General features: G+C 39.0%; 1 protein-coding gene and 1 long non-coding RNA gene across 5 annotated transcripts in view; one reads left to right on the plus strand and one right to left on the minus strand.

Moving 5' to 3' along the window:
- Positions 1 to 5,805, plus strand: part of SLC35A5 (solute carrier family 35 member A5) — a 19,344-nt gene extending 13,539 nt beyond the window's left edge. For all 4 annotated transcript variants that reach the window (XM_082394735.1, XM_082394734.1, XM_082394736.1 and 1 more), the window contains 2 exons: positions 2,248 to 3,028; positions 4,321 to 5,805. In XM_082394735.1, coding sequence (XP_082250861.1) covers positions 2,248 to 3,028; positions 4,321 to 4,389 — 850 coding nt within the window. In that variant the 3' untranslated portion in view covers positions 4,390 to 5,805. The remainder of the gene's footprint in view (positions 1 to 2,247; positions 3,029 to 4,320) is intronic.
- The window catches only part of LOC309630063, a 23,486-nt gene extending 7,778 nt beyond the window's left edge, over positions 1 to 15,708 (minus strand). Inside the window, exon 1 of the long non-coding RNA XR_014245399.1 lies at positions 14,491 to 15,708. This is a non-coding gene — a long non-coding RNA (uncharacterized lncRNA). The remainder of the gene's footprint in view (positions 1 to 14,490) is intronic.
- Positions 15,709 to 16,826: the final 1,118 nt, after the last annotated feature.

The raw sequence follows: 16,826 nt of genomic DNA on the forward strand, positions 1-16,826 counted from the left end.
CACTTGGGAGCAGAGGCCTTCAGGTTCAGCAGCCTTCCAGCCAGAGGCTTTCAGCTCTGCGCATCAATCTGAATGTTTTACTGGGGCAGTGGAGAGGTCGGTTAAGTGAGCTTCTACTGTTGCACCTCCTAAACCGTAAGGAGCAAACTCTTTCGTGCCTAATCAGTCGTCATTTATAATAGTGCAGATCCTCAGCTGACTTTATAGGATGATTTACTGTTTTATTTTCTTTGCTGAAAATCTATTTTCACCCTAATCTTTAATAATTTTTACCTTCCTAGAACATTATCTTGAATGAGTAATTATTTGCAGTAGGTACCGTTTAGCTTATTTAAGGCTTTATTTCCTCGGATTCTTTTTTCTCCATGTCAATATTAGTGGAAAATCTATAGCCGTCAGAATTGAAAACTTCTAAAGGACGTGTAGAGTATATCATTGCCTCATTTATCTTGACGTACAGTACTTGGTTTTATAATGATTTTTATAAATTGAGCACCCATTTTTCACTCTGTCTTTTTCGGTTTCCGTTTCATTTGCCTTCTACTGCTAAATGCGTATCACCTGCACCTTCAGCAATGTATGTGACTAGCTGACAGTTTCTGACCTCGTGGACTATAGGGCTATGTTGGTCTCATCACTGCACGCTAGATCTGGTTATATGAAAGTGTATACGCGAGAAGACATACAGGGAGCACAGGTGTGCTGCTGTCTGTGTGTGCTGTCTGTGCAGTTAGCAGTTTCACAGCATGAAGCTCTATGGAAGCGTTGGTGAAATCAGACACATATTCCTGTACAGGCATCCTGGAACTCAGAATTACACTCAAGAGGTGCATTGGTCCAGAAGGAGAACTTACAAAACCATGGCTCAGACTCCTTCCTTGCTCTTTCATAAATACATGACCTTAGAGAAGTCAGTTAACCTCTGAGAACCATTTCCTCCCCTAGAACAGAAACTGCCTGACCCATAGTAGGTGCTCAACAAAGGCTCCAAAATTCTTACAACTTCAGTTCTCACCTGTTGCTTTTCACGTCTGCCTTTGCTCATGTTACTGTCTGTTCTTGGTGTGCCCCTTCTCCACCTGACTAATCGATCCTCAAACTTGAAGATGTTGTCCCCCCTAGAAGCCTCCCTGGGTGCCCCCACCTGAGTCCCATACCCCTCTTTCCTTAGTCAATGTACCTTGTAGCCTTTGTGTAGACTCTTGCCTCTTCCTGGGTATATTGCCAACTCCCTTTTCACATGACAAACTTCAATTTATTTTTCATCTTTCAGCTTAAGTGTCATTTCCTCTTCAAAGCAATACCTGACTCTATTTCCAGACTCGGGCGTTGTTCCTCAGTGTACCCCAATTGTTCTGTGTATCATATGTCACACATTATATTGTCATCATTTAGTTCCATGGCTCACTCCCTATTAAAGTGTAAATTCTCTGAGGATGGAGACCAAGTCTTTTTTCTCTTCCCAGCATGCCTGGCACATAGTTGCTACTTATTAAATGTCTGTTGAACTGAATGAATTTGTAAAATGGAATAATAATCATCACATCCTCCATATCTGAAAAGTTTGTTGTTAGGCAAAATAAAGAAATAAATAAAGCATTGTTAGGACTTCATCAACTGAAACACTGAAAATATTTTTTTCCTTGCCTTATCAAACAGTTTGCTGTATAATACTTTATGATCAGGCCATGAATCTGGGAACTAGCTTCCTCCTTAAGTCATTTCTGGGTCATGAATACCTTTGAAAATTTGACAAATCTTTGAAGGATCACCTGGTGGGGGTGGGGAAGGCCAGGAATTCGCCTATGTAGAAGATTTGGCACACACTGCAAGAATTCACAGATATCAGAAGCTCATCACATTTTTTTCTGGTTCATGGAAACTAGATTGAGAATCCCTGCTATAACTTAATCGCGAGATTAAAAAGTGATCGTACCAAACAACTAAGATCAGCTCCCGAGGTAGAAAGGAGGCTTAGTTAAACCTATAGGTTAAAAGGAAACTTACAATGAGGAGAAATGACTGAATGGCCTTAAGGGACAGCTACTATAAAAGCAGATAAAAAAAAAAGTTCAAGAAGCAGACACACCCTAACAGGTTTCCTTTGAACTTGAATTGGGAATGCTGGCAAAAACAGTATGGTTCATGCAACCAAGTACTCAAGTGATTGAGTTTTCAGTAGACACAGTTGATAGGGGAGGAGGAAAAAAGACTAGTATTAAAATCTCTTTTTTCATCTTTGAACAGGAGGCATCTAAACTGGATACAGTGGGCTTCCCTCCTGATTTTATTTTTGTCTATTGTGGCCCTCACTTCTGGGACTGAGACCTCACAGCATAACCTGGCAGGACATGGATTTCATCACGATGCCTTCTTCAGCCCATCCAATTCCTGTCTTCTTTTCAGAAGTGAGTGCTCCAGAAAAGACAACTGCACAGCAAAGGAGTGGACTTTTTCTGAAGCTCAGTGGAACACCACGGCCAGGGTTTTCAGTCATATCCGTCTTGGCTTGGGCCATGTTCTTATTATAGTCCAGTGTTTTATTTCTTCGATGGCCAATATCTATAATGAAAAGATACTGAAGGAAGGGAACCAGCTCACTGAAAGCATCTTCGTACAGAACAGCAAACTCTATTTCTTTGGCATTCTTTTTAATGGGCTGACACTGGGCCTTCAGAGCAGTAACCGTGATCAGGTTAAGAACTGTGGGTTTTTTTATGGCCACAATGCATTTTCAGTAGCCCTTATTTTTGTAACTGCATTCCAGGGCCTCTCGGTGGCCTTTATTCTGAAGTTCCTGGATAACATGTTCCATGTCTTGATGGCCCAGGTCACCACTGTCGTCATCACAACGGTGTCTGTCTTGGTCTTTGACTTCAGGCCCTCCCTGGAGTTTTTCTTAGAAGCCCCATCAGTTCTTCTCTCCATATTTATTTATAATGCCAGCAAGCCTCAAGGTCTGGAATATGCACCTAGGCAAGAAAGGATCCGAGATCTAAGTGGCAGTCTTTGGGAGCGCTCCAGTGGGGTAAGTTTGTGAGGATGCTGCTTTTTTGCCTGTTCTTCCCAAATTCAAAGTGTAGTTATACAAGAAAAGAAATAGATCAGTGCTGATTTGTCACAGGGCATATTGGATCTCTCTGACTTATCGTTCAACAAACATTTGTTGGTCTCCTTATGTATAAGGGCTCATGATAATGCTGTCAGGGGTTGAGAAAAAGTATAAATCACAGTCTCAAGGACTTTATGCATTAGTTGTATCATAGAATATTACAGTCACAGAACCAGAAGATGCATCACAGGTTATCTTGTCTAGTCTCCTAGTTTTACAAGTGAAGAAACAGACTCAGAGAGGCTAACTGGGTTACAGATAGTAAGTGAAAGAACTGGTACCAAACCCATGAGGTCTGACTCCTAATCCATTCATTACTCTTTCCACTCCACTGTAGTTGGGGAAACAAGCCTCATTCGTAAGAAAAGTTGATCTTTGACATTAGTAAGTCTTGTTAAATATAAGTCAAAAGCCTGGCTTCTTTCTTTTCCCTGTAGTTATTCATAAACCAGAGGGTGCCAGAAGGGCAACCTTGTTTATCTCACTGAGACGGTGGTTCCCAAGGTTCCCAAAAGGATTGCTGCAAATGCATAGTGATCTCCTGGAGGCTCAAGTTAGGAGATAGATATATATTTAAATAAAACATGAAATGGAGTCCTCTATCTAGGTTTAAATTTACAGTTTTCATGAACACACAAAATATGAGATAGTTCACACAATGAACATTTTACTCTTCGGGAAAGTTAACCTATTGCTTATTAGATAGAGTTCATGGCAGAGCTTCCCTCAGTAATGCCTCTGAAGTGATGATATTTACAACAGATTCTTAAGATGAAAAAGTTAGAAGCCTGCTCTGATCTCAGTTAGAATATAGATTTAGAAATCCTGTGTTCTTTTCCAACAGTCTAATAACACTGCTTGCCCTACTTTTTTAGGTAGAAGAAAATCAATGTAGGTAACAAGGCCTAGTTTATACCTATTTCTGCAGCCTTTAGTCATTTCCCTCCAAGACCAGCAGAGGCCGCTCCTTACTTTGCTCTTGTTAACTTTGAAATTCAAATGTACTGAAGTGCATTCCAATTTTTTATCTTACTATATGCCTGCGGTTAACTTGCCAAGAACTTATTTATTTAATTTCATTTAACAAGAGTACAGTTTAATTAAATAAAATCCATGATTTGTTAGTAAGGTTTCTCCTTAGTAATTATTAAAAATGGAACATTTCTAGTTTTGTCCTAATTAATTACTGATTTCATGTTTCCTTTTAGGATGGAGAAGAACTGGAGAGACTTACCAAACCCAAGAGTGATATTGAATCAGATGAAGATACTTTCTAACTGGTACCCAAATAGTTGGCAGCTCTCACAAACCTTATCTTCACATTTTCAGCATGTGTGATATTTATCTTTCCACTTTGATAAACCAAGAACATTTCTAAAGCATAAAACTCTTTGCATATATCTAACCGCTCCCTAAATAACTCCAACCAAAGCTTAGAGTACCCAAAGGCTAAAAAGTTCTAAGGAACTGACATCAGAATAATAGTATGGAGACTGCAGTAATGGCCTGGTGCTTAGTAGGTCAAGATATATTTGCAGATTATTTTCCTTGTTCCTCCATTCCAGAAAACTTGTAATAATCATGTTAGCTGTACCCTATAAATATACATATAGAGATCAGTTTGCCAGATATTCAGAATTGTGTACTTCCACTCTGCATGCCGTAGTCTTCCCTTTTTTATCATTATAAATATCACCTAGGTTGACCCTTGAATTTTGAGGCCATGGAGATAGTCATTTTGTAACTAAAAAGCAATGAGACTCTAAAAATTTGGTTGAAGGACGTTAATAACCAGCCACAACATTGATTTGAGAGTATTGTAGTCGGTGCTAAATGTTTTGACAAACAAATTTTTCAACAAAAATCTCAGAATTTTAATTTTTAGGAATTTGTAGGAAATCTTATTTTTAGTGGTTGTCTTTTGATGTTTTTCTACACAAATAAGCTTCAATTTAGGTGAAAGTTGGTTTCCAGTCCCCACAGTTATCACTTGTATTTTTCACTTAAACCAGCCATGGTGGGTTTTTTCTCCTCAGTTTGACCACATCACTCTTGGATTATTCTATTTTGGAGACCTAATAAGCCACTTTTATTAGTTATTAAATAGAACTTATGACTATTATATATCTTTATATCATATTCTGTTCCTAAAGTTTGAGACACTGGCTTCAGAATCATGCCAGGTTATCAGTAGACTATTGCTGAAGAGTTCTTTTAAAAGAGTCACTTTGCAAACAAATGACTTTTACTGAAATATGAATAGTATTACTCTAAAAAGAGGAAGGCCAGTAATAAATAAAGCACTTTATAGTAACCATATTTCACCCTTAAACTGCATGGTATTTTTTGAGGTATTTTTGCATGCATCCAGTTGAGTCTATGAGGTAGAGAAGTCAGGTGATAGATAATTTAAAAATGAGAAAACAAATGGCTTGCCCAAGGCCATATAGCTGGATGGTGATAGGACAAGTGTTGGTTTCAGCTAATAGGCCTGTGTGTTTATAGAGCACTACACTGTAAGTGTGAGCTTTAAGTTGTCGTTTTCATGCAGTCTGTACATCTCTTCTTTCCCCTAATTTTCATACAGATAAATATAAGATAATACTATTACATAATCCATCTGTGATATCCAGAACAATATGAATGGCAAGAGTTGGTGGAAATTTATAAATAAAATAACTATTAAACCCTTACCTTGTATTGCCACTTTGTTATATGAGGTGGAATGCAGAGTATTTTTAATTTCAAAACGTAATTTCAAAAGAACTTTTAAAACTGTCTCTTTTTCAGTAGATCTTGACTTCTGAGAATAGCAAAACTTTACCTTATCATAGGCGTTCCATCAGAGTAATGTGAAACAGGAAGATTATTATGACAATTCATTTAAAGGTAAAGAAAATCAGCTATAGGAAGACCTCACTTTTAAGAAATATAGCATACAAAACATACTTACGAAACATAAAATTGCAACAATATTACTTGTGAAGGTATTGCCTACGGGATGTATTAAATAGCAGATCCCACTAATTCATGGAGATTGATTTTCTCATTTACAGTTGCTTTTTCACCCTCCTTTTCAGGAAAGCATTTATTGCCCAAAGGAAGGTTTACTCATGTTAATTTAAAAATTAGAGGGAAGGAGCTGGAACTAAAATGTGAAGTTCTGATGTGGATGCGCTGGAGTACAGTGGACCCCTCAACACAGGTTTGACCTGTGCGGGTCCACTTACATGCATATTTTTTTTCAATAAATACAGTCCTATACGATCACCGGTTGGTTGAATCCTCAGATACGTAACTGCAGATATGGAGGGCCGGCTGTGGGACATGAGCATCCTCAGATTTTGGTCCGCAGTGGGTCCTGGAACAAATCCCCCGCAGATACCAAGGGACAACTGTATTTCGTGGGTGCTACTGTTTTAATAGGAGAGTAACTGAAAGGTGAGAGGTCTAGAAACCATATCCTATCATCTTAGGTGCTCTTGGATCAAGTGCATAATCTGGGGAGAACGAGTGTCATGCGGAAAAAGAAGTAGACTTCTTTCCTGTTCTAAAGAACAAGTTATAGGATGATGGTTATTCTTTCCTTATAAGGAAGACTCTCCTAACAAATGATACTTTCCAATAATGGAGAAGGCCTTCCTGAAGAGTAGTAGAGAGTAGTAGTAAATTCTCGATCACTGAAGTGTTAAGGAGAGATTGTATCAGCAGTATGTTTTAGAAGAGATTCCATCATTGGTATAGAAGTTGGACTAAGTGATTTCTAAAATCCCTTCCTATTTTTAGATTCTCTTCTAAGCAGTTTTGACCTACAACTAATGTGCTGAATAGCCTTTGGTTGGACCACAAGTATGGCCTGCAGTGACCTGATTCCAGCTCTGCCACTGGTCCTAGGGTCAAACTTCTATCCAGCAATGTGCCTAATCCTGAGGGGAAGCAGGATGTGGCTGTTGGTTACAGAGGGAAAGATGGCTTAGACCCAGATCCCAAATGCTTGGCCAGCTATGTCCTGCTGCCATAGGTTTTCAAGGTCCATATGCAGAGGAGACTCAGGGCAGAGTTACTTTGTTTATAACTCTAAGGCTTTTTGCATCTGAATCCCCATGTGGAAGCCCTGTTGCTGGTGACCTGGGTTAGACTATGTGGGGCTGCAGGGAAACCTTTTGCCCTTGTACAGGCCCAACCTTGACCAGACACAGCCCAGGTCCTCCTTGGCAACTTCTCCTTTTACTTAAGTCCTGATTTTTCCTGCGAACTCTTACCATTCTAGTATGGTGAAGGGGCAGAGAATGTCAAACCCAAAGGAAAGAGAGTGGTTTTCCTTCTCTAAAGCCTAGAGCAGACTTTCTAAAATTGAGTAATATGTATCCCTCCTTTAAAGGAAAAAAAACCTCTCACAGATCAGTGTTGACCTTTTTTTCATTTTACTGTAATTTAAATGCATATGAACATAAAGTATAAACTTCTTATAGTTTTTATATGAAAACCAAAACAAATTTACAATTAAAGTATAAAGCTATAATAGCAGTAAATTTTCAATTCAAATAGGAGTTTAGTGAGAAGGTGATGTTTTGCTCACATGGAATCACAATAAACTCCCTAACAGATCTGCAGAACTTCTGTCCTCACTTGCTATTTTACTTGCTTCAAGCACCATCCTGTCTCTGCCAAGATAACTGAAACCTGCTGACAATGCTGGTAATGCATTTAATCCTGCTGGGATTTATCAACCTATGTCCCTAACAATCCCATACGGATGTGGTGTGGGTCAAGCTGCCAACTCCCATTGGCCGCGTTGCCCTGGAAAGATTTTAAAAACGTCAGCTTTATGTGTTCCCTGACGCTTTGAAAGAACTCACAAATAAAATTGTCTAAGCTTGGCACTGTTTTGAGGAGTACTTTTTTCCCTCCAACATTCTTTGTTTCTTCCTCATATTCTTCTTGATTCACTCTTGATCATTTATATTCAATATTTTGCTAAATAAAAAATTAACCATCCAGATTTTCAAATTTATTTGCACAGGAATTTGTGAATCATGCTCATAATTCTTTTACTTATTTCCTCTTTTACTATAGTTCTGTTTTCTTTCTCACTTTTGATTTTGTGTATGAATGGTGTCTCTTGGTTTTTTAGAAAATAGGTTAATGAGCAGTTTCTAATTTTTACTTTATTAAAATTTATGTTCTGTTTTTCTAAAGTTTGTTTTGTTCTTTTTCCATCTTCTTCAAATGTATTTGTTTTCTTTCTTGCTTGTTAATGAACATGTTTATAACTAGTAGAAAAATTCCTTGGAGTAAGTAGACTCCAGGCCAATCCTCAAAGACTTTAAAATATAGCATTATCATTGTTATTTTTTCTAATTCTGTTTCGAGTCAAGAGTAGTGTCATTGAGGATTTTATTCATACTTTTGTTAGTTTCTAGTTTTTATACACTTGGTTGGAAAATGAGAGCTGTGCTCTTCCTGTTGTTATTTGCATATTTTTATTGAATTTATTATTGTAGTTCGGCTCATCCTTTGTGTAAAAACTTTTTTGAGAAAGTTGATGTTGGTTTGATATTTTGAACCAGTTTGAAAGTTTCTTGTCATATTTTAGATTTATTCAACTTGCATTTCTAGTCTGTTTCACTGCTAGTAGTTACGTCTACATTTTTAAAAGCAAACTTAGAACCTTATTTATAAATGTTTCAACCTCAAAAATTAAAATATGGTCATTGACTCCTTTCATTGAAAGATGAGGAACTTAGGTTATTACATTTCCTCCCAACTCCTAGTTTTTCTTAATAAGCTCTGAGAATTTTATCTAGGTCTGCTACGCTGTATTTCATCTCTTCTAGGACTCATGTTTTCACATTACCATCTCTGAAATTGGGGTGTGTTAAGCAATGGCATGTTAATATAGCTGCTGCCTCCTGGCAGTAATGAAATTGTCTTTTCTTGCACATGCAGGCATTTGGCACGTGCATACAACTTTTTGATGTTTCAGTCAACAAACCACTTAAAGACCATTTGAGGAGAGGATAAGAGTTCTGGTTGTTGTCTGAAAATCTTTCATTGGTACCTCCTGGTAAGATCAAGAACATGCCAGCATCAAATTTTACAGAATGAGTGTCAATAGCTTGGAAGAAGACCCTGGAGACAGCAGAGAAACTCTCTTAAAATGCTTCATCATCATCACGTCTCCCAGTGGTGCAGGGAACTATCTGCCCGGAAAACCTCAGACATCTACGACTCTGCGTCAAAAAGTGATTCAAGAGATTCTGGCTCAAAATGGGAAGATATTCTAGAAATAGCTTAATTTATTTAACTTATAGTTTCCCTTTTTATGTAATCAGAAAATGCTACATGATAAATGCAAAGTCTTTAAAGCTCTTTAAAAAGATATAAAATGAAAATTCTAAATGACAAGAAAGTAATATGTTTAATTGACAGTGTGTTTCTTAGCAGGACATGAAATAGTGGTGTCTCTTAGACTTGATGTTGTCATGGAGATGATGAAATTCGGAAGTTCTTTTTAAAATGTTTTATTATGCACCTTTTCCTTCAAGAATTAATAGTTTGCTTTTTAGTTTGTAATCCCAATTATCACAGCTAATTAAACTTTATTCGTTCATGACATAATTTGTTCATTCATAACTTTAAATGCCAGTTCATCTCTCAGCTGGGAGCTGTCTTAAAATAGAATTTTCTCTTCCGAAGGTGTTTTCGACTGATACACTTCCTGAGGTTTTGTTAATTTTTTTTGGTGTCTAATAACTACTGACTGCAGTTTTTTCGAGTCATATTATTGTTCAGAGGTTTTGCATTTTTATTACTTTCTATAGCTATTTAATGTAATATAAATAATGGCTTGTCTGAAAAATAATTCTTAAGTCACCTTTTCTTTTCCATTTAGAAATCTCCTTTTTTATCATTTAGTGTTGCCAAAAAGTTGTTTCCCTGCTATATTACATATGTATGTATGTAGGTGTGTATGTATGTCTAGGTGTGTGTATATACGTATATGCATATATATATATATATATATTTTCCCCCCTTTTTGTAGGTGAGCTGATTTCTAAGCCTGGGTGCATGGATGCCTCTGTATAGATCTTTTCTTTAAGATTTCTGTGTACTCATCTTTAAACAAAATTTTAATCAGTCCCAGTATTTCCCACAAAATGGTGTAGGTGAAATCTTCCTTACCCAATTGCTCTTTACCTGGACCCTGAATGGCATCTTTGAAGTTGTGTTAAAGCTAGAAGCTGTTTTAAGAAGGTGGAAGGGAAGCAGGACCATAGAAAATTGCAACGAGGGAACTTTCTGGGTGTGTACTTTTCCTCTATCTCGGTTGAAATGCCTGCTTTGAGGGCCAGTTCCATAGAGATAGGGGTAGTACTGTCTCCTGTTGTGAGGAGAGGGTATCACTTGACTTTTAGTTTGTTCCTCTGTTTGAGACTGAGCCCCCTGCTTTGATAAGAAGTCAGGCTAAGTGAAGTGCCTTGAAAGCAGCACACACTTTCTCTACAACTGTGAAATTTGCTACTAGAATTTTTGTATTGTATACTTATGTATAATTATATTTGTATATATTCTTACATTTAACATGTTACAGACATTTAACATATTGTATAAAATATTTTAACATTTCCTATTTTGTTAAGTTTTTATATGTAAAATTTATACACACTGCCCTGCTGCAAAGATTTCCCATGTTCATATATTTGAAAGGACTCACCAGACTCCACAGAGGACACTCACATAAGACTTTTATTTAAGGCGAAGGACATGGTGCCGCAAGAAAAGGAGAGTGTAGACACTGGGGTTCCAAGAGAGCCGAAGCCTAAGCTCCCCAGGGTCCTTATTACACAGAGACCTCACTGTCTCCACTGTCTCCAGCTGGAACTCCCAAGATCTGTGGGAGGAATCTTGACTTTGGGAGAACTCAAAGTAGAATTTCCCAGGATTTTCATGGCCTCTCTAGCCAACTCATCAGTCAGGTTTACGTAATCTATTAGGCCAGTTGGAAACCATCATTAAAGAAATTAACCCTGGGGATCCCTGGGGTAGTTTCAGACTTTAAACAGCACATCATAAATCCCACTGCCCTTAGTTTGGCCGAGAGTCAAAAAAGATACCATCATGTCCCCAGAGATAGAGCTTTTCCAGTCTAGCTGTAAACCAACTCCATCCTGCATATATATACCCTTATCTCCAAACCTCCTTCCTCCAATTAGGAAGTTAGGGGAAAAGAAGGGCAGGGCATAGTCATGTCACTTAACTTTGGCCTCTCAGCTACAGCTGATCCTTGCCTGAGCAATAGACTACAAGTGTATTTCTTATCTTTCCTAGTGCTCAATTTCCCCAAGTTGGGGATAGTAAGTAGGCACACATTACTCAAAGTTCATGCTTTGAGATTAAAGCTATTCCCTAGTTTCAATCTTGATGAAGTTTTCTTCTATAAATTCATGCTTATTGTTCATTTTAGTTTATTTCAGGGAGGGGGTAGTGTTTATGAATGAATTAATATTAGTGCCACCATCCTTCCATGGACATCCAGACAACTTCTTAAATCTGGGAGAGGTAAGAAGTTCCCAGGAGAAGAAGTGCCTACACTGTGAGTATCCAAAAGCCATTAACTATGGTGACAGTGGAGTCAATATGAGGTACTTGCTCAAATCATGTCGAGGCTGACAGGAAGAGCAATGTAATAATTCTAGTCTCCAAAAGATTGAAGAACTATCATCACATACCTCCCTGGTCCCTTCTTTATACCTCTCCCCCAATCATTTATTATATATACTAGCTTATAATTGACTGTGTACATGGCTGCTCTCTACTAATCTGTACTGGAAAATGTCAGTTTTGTATTACTGGTTTCTGGCAAAGTACATAGAAAATAATATAAATACAATAAATGTTGGAATCATCATATAACTTGAGCATAACCTGAAAATGAGTATCTTGGATTAAGACCTGGAATGACTAGATGGTTCTCTTCACACCTCAAGGCTTTCAGCCATTCTTGATCAAGTCTTGCCAGATTTGGGTGTATTCCTGCCTCTGCCTACCCTGGTCTAATTTGGCTCTCTAAAGAGTATTCACAAAAAGAAGCAAGCCAAAGATAGAAAAGAGGACAAAAGGAGACAAACAGAATGATGGTGAAATCCACAGGAGGAATTTACTCTTTCTCTAACATTTTTGGGAAGGAAAGTGAGGCTTGCTTCCAGGGATTAGCAGTCTTTCAGAAATGGTTTGCCAAGCTGTTCCCTATGGCCCTTCTTCAAGGATCTCCTTTTGCGCTGCAGATGTCCTTAGAAAGGGTGGTACCTTTAGCATGTCAGTTACACCTAATCAGTTGTAGTCATCGGTGAGCTGGAATGGTTCATGAGAGAGGGGCCAGGGAAAGGAGAAAAGGGCCAGGAGAGAGGAAAGGGATGCTTATGGGGGAGGAGGAAAGCCAACGAAAATGTTGCCCAGGGTCAGTTTTAGCTGTTTAAAATCACCCCACCCCTTCACCCAGCCTCCTTGGCACATGTATCAACCCATGGAGTGGAGGATGGAGGACCGTTCTTTTGCTTTCTAGAAGGAAGTACTGATATTTAAGGTCTCTGAAGTCTGCCCAGGGACTGCCCAGTTTCCAAGCTTCAGGTGATGCATTTGGTCCCCAAATTAGGAAATTTGTGTTGAAGCACAAGCATATGCTGCAACACAAATTTCCTAATTGGGGGACCACATTAAGGGACTCCTTAAATGTTCAGGAAGCTCACAGTCCTTGCCAGCCTGAATTCCTTGGAAGCGCCAGCCTGGCTGTTAAGGTGATGATGAGGGTTTCTGTGTGTTAGAGGTGATGACCCCTTTGGATCGCAGCCGCAGCATCAGTACTGTGCTGGGAAGAATTCAGTGAAGTTGCTTAATACCTTTCCCAATTCCCATAACAATTTGGAACTGGATTCTGAACTATGAAGTCTGGGTTCTCTGAGAATTAACATCGATTGGATCATAGGAAATCTCTGAGCTTCTCTGAGCTTAGCATTCTACTCCCTAAAGACCAAGAAAGATTCATAAACGTCACAGAGTTAGAAGAAACTTAAATGTCTAGTCCCACTCTCTCATTTGGAGATAAGAAGCTGAGTCCCAGAGGTAAAGTGACTCATCTCAGGTCAGGGCAAGGACCAGTAGTTTTCCCAAGTCCAGTGGCCCTTTTAAAACACCCATCGAATTCTGTTACAACTCGCCCTTTGCCCTTCATCACCTTTTGTGTAAGTGCCTGACAATTAGCTTTTCTGAGGGTAATGTAAATGCTTAACATTAATCTTTTGATTGTTAAGGCATCCATGCCAAAGAATCCATCTCGAATAAACATGTTGCCAGCTACACAACTACCTAAAGATCCAGCAACCCCCATGAAGTTCCCCTATTGGAAAGCCCTGGGTGACCTACATAACTGACCCCTTGAGTGACCCTACTTTTCCCTTCATGTGCCTAAATTCCCACTCTTAGGTTTAAATTCACCAATAAAAAGTAAACCCTTGAAAACCTAGGCACCTCACCCTCAACCCCAATACAGGCAGAACCCCAGGTCTCTGCTCTCTACCTGCAGCCTCTCTGTGTGTATCCTCCAGGACCTGTGAATAATAAATCTTGTTTTTTACAAAGTTTCCTGATGGTTGATGAAATAAAAATTCATATTTTATGGCAAGATGAGAAAAACTTAAACATAAAATTTTTCTTTGCCTGTTTCGGCCTCCTCCCTCCCCTTTAGTGTGTATTATGCATTTGCACTAACCAGACCTCCTTAGGAGATAACCTTCCTCCTTAACCTCATAAGGGGCCACTATGACCCATGACCCACTACTCATTTTGTACGTGTTGATCTGTAAACTATCAAATGATGCATAACCATTTGTCTCAAAAAAAAAGTATGTAACTGAGCTTTGACCTCTAATTGGTAGAACAAAGCTCAGAGCTTGCTGAAGGACTGTCTCCCAGGTTATAATCCTCAGGTTGGCTTGAATAAAAATTTCCACTTCTTTCTTAGATCTGCTGTCGATTAATTTTTCATCAACATGGTTGTTGCTGAAGTGCACTTTGCGATCATAATAAGAACCACAAAGGCCAGTCCAGCCACAACATTGGTTCCTATGGGGAAATGTCTGTAATACAGGCCCAGGTGAGTGCCCCCGGGCATTCCTGGCTGATAGCATCACTATCGACAGGTTGAGACCATCAGGAAGCACCACTCCGACCTTGATTCTTGAGTTCTTAATAACTAATAACGTGTACAAAATGAAGAGGAAAGTCTGGCATTAGGAGCTTTGCACCAGCTCTGAGAGGACTGAGGAGAAGTAGTTAGTTAGCATTTTAACTGAGCTTCACTTGAAGTTAAGAGTACTCACCAAACACACCCTCTGTCCACACACACCAAACCATCAAGTACAGGGCAACCATGGAGCAGAAAGGATTCCTCAGCAGGGAAAGGGGAATTCGTGGTGGCACAGAAATGTACAGAGGTCCTTTTCAAGAGGCGTCTCCTTTTCTGGAATCTCTCTACAGTGCTGAGCACTGAGATCATCAGTCAGGGTCAGCTGAGGCCATCATTCACCCTGGTCCTGAGCTATTTTTATCCTCAAGGCTCTAGGAGTTGAGAAGGTGTGAGCTTCGCTATTAACTGTAATCCAGAGAATGAGACCAGTGGGCTCTACCGACTCTGCTGTGTCTGGGCCACCAGCCTCTGTAGCAGGCAGGAGAAGGATCTCTCTGCTGAATTAATAGTCATCTTAGAGCCCTGGGATTTCTCTAGTGGAAACCAATTCTTGGAAATTCATGGAAGGGAATTATGACAACCAGCAACTTCGGTGAGGCTGTGTCCTTTACAGACTTTTTCCAGATTTTCCTAACTCAACTGGGTGCTTTTCTTTCTAAATACCATAAACTTTCTCAGAAACGATATTTTATTTATTTCTTACCTTTTGTTGTTGCTGTTTTTGGAAGGAAATGCTTTTATAGGAAAAAAACAATACTCAGATTTCAAACAACCTGATCTATACCCCTGGAAGACAGAGATTCAGGTTGCCTAATTCTCCAATCCTCCCATTTGCTGAGATTTACTCTGTATTTTTCCAGATTATAGAATTTGAGGACATTTACCAAAAATATCTTCCTCTGAATGTGTCCTTTTGCTGAGCTATGGCTTATACTACAGTCCCCCAAATGATTATACACGACTTCTGCATCCACTCATTAGAGGAAGGAGTCTTCAAATGCATTTGCTAATGATTGTCTCAGTGTCACTGAAACCAGAAGAATTCTTGAAAAAGTAATCTCAGGTTATGAAAAAGTGTTGTCTTTCTTTGGGTGCAGGAACTAGAACCTTATTCATATTATTCTATAAGTAAATTTTCTATTATCCCTATCTAGTTTCCTTGGGAGATGAAACTCCCTCATTATTATATTTCCTGAAATTGAGACAACTTGGGCCCCTTAGAAATTGTCCCTATGTAATTTCAGAAACAATCATAAAGAAAACCATTCTTATTGGCAATTTTAAGCTGTGCTTCACTTTGGCAAAAATGTAAGAGCAATGCACATCAACCTGGTTCTTGCACCTTCACCCCTCAGGCAGCTGGTACAAACGGTTCTAGAAGGAGAGAGGAGGAAAACTCTCCACCATGGGAGAGGGGTAGGGTGGGAGCATAGTTTTTATAATAAGAAAACTGTGTTGAAGTCACTTGTACTTTCTGGACCTCAGTTACCTGTAAAACAGGTAAGAATGAATGGTCTTCATGGAGAATAAGGGACAAAACAAGTGATTCCTCAGGTTCATTGAGGTACAAATTCCACTTTTACTATAATTATAACAAAGTTCAGATGATGTAAAGACAAACTTGTACAAATAGGCACAGATAAGTTAAATGCTAGTAGTATTCACATGTGGCTTGAATGCAGTTATTAATATCTAGGCTCACTAGAGTTAATAACCAATTTCAAGACTATTTGGAGAATTAGTTGTTAATAACAGTGACAAAAAATAAGCATCCCCATTACTGATAGAGGCTGGCACTGTCCGGATGCGAAACGCTGGGAAATCTGATCACCTTAGGGCAAACTCATACATATTAGTTAATATTACTTGGTCTTTGCTGAAAAAAAAAAGAAAAGTAGGAAAGAAGGAAGGAAGGGAAAGAGGGAGGGAGGAAGGGAGAATATTTAGTTTATATGCCATATGTAAAAAATAAATGCTCTATTTCAAAGACAAGGATTATATTCTGCAATCCAGTTACAATTTTATCCACTGTTAATTTAGTAACATTTTCCTTTGAAAACAAAAGGAACCCCTAAAAATAATCTCCTTTGTAATTTTATTTTACAAGGTGCCAGTATGATAATGGGCCCATTAGGGAGTCAAATGTGAAGAGTCAAGGTGTCCCATGCTGGGAATGCCATGGTACCTGACAGAACTCTGAAAGTAGCACCTCTAGCTGCAGAGCCAGATTCTGGTGGTGATTTAGAAGTTCCTTTTCCCTGAAAAGACACTAAGAGTTAACAGAAACAGGGCAGGAAGTGGCTATGATAACACAGCTGAGTTTGGTACTTGCCCTGGCTTTGGTAGCCAGTGTCACCGGACTCCTATAGTATCAAACTTCAGGAAAGAAATTCGCAGTGGTTGAGAATCTGCCTGCCAATGCAGGGGACGCGGGTTCGAGCCCTGGTCTGGGAAGATCCCACATGCCGC

Source organism: Balaenoptera borealis (assembly GCF_965194805.1).
Source record: "Balaenoptera borealis genome assembly, chromosome: 5".
NCBI classification, from domain to species: domain Eukaryota; kingdom Metazoa; phylum Chordata; class Mammalia; order Artiodactyla; family Balaenopteridae; genus Balaenoptera; species Balaenoptera borealis.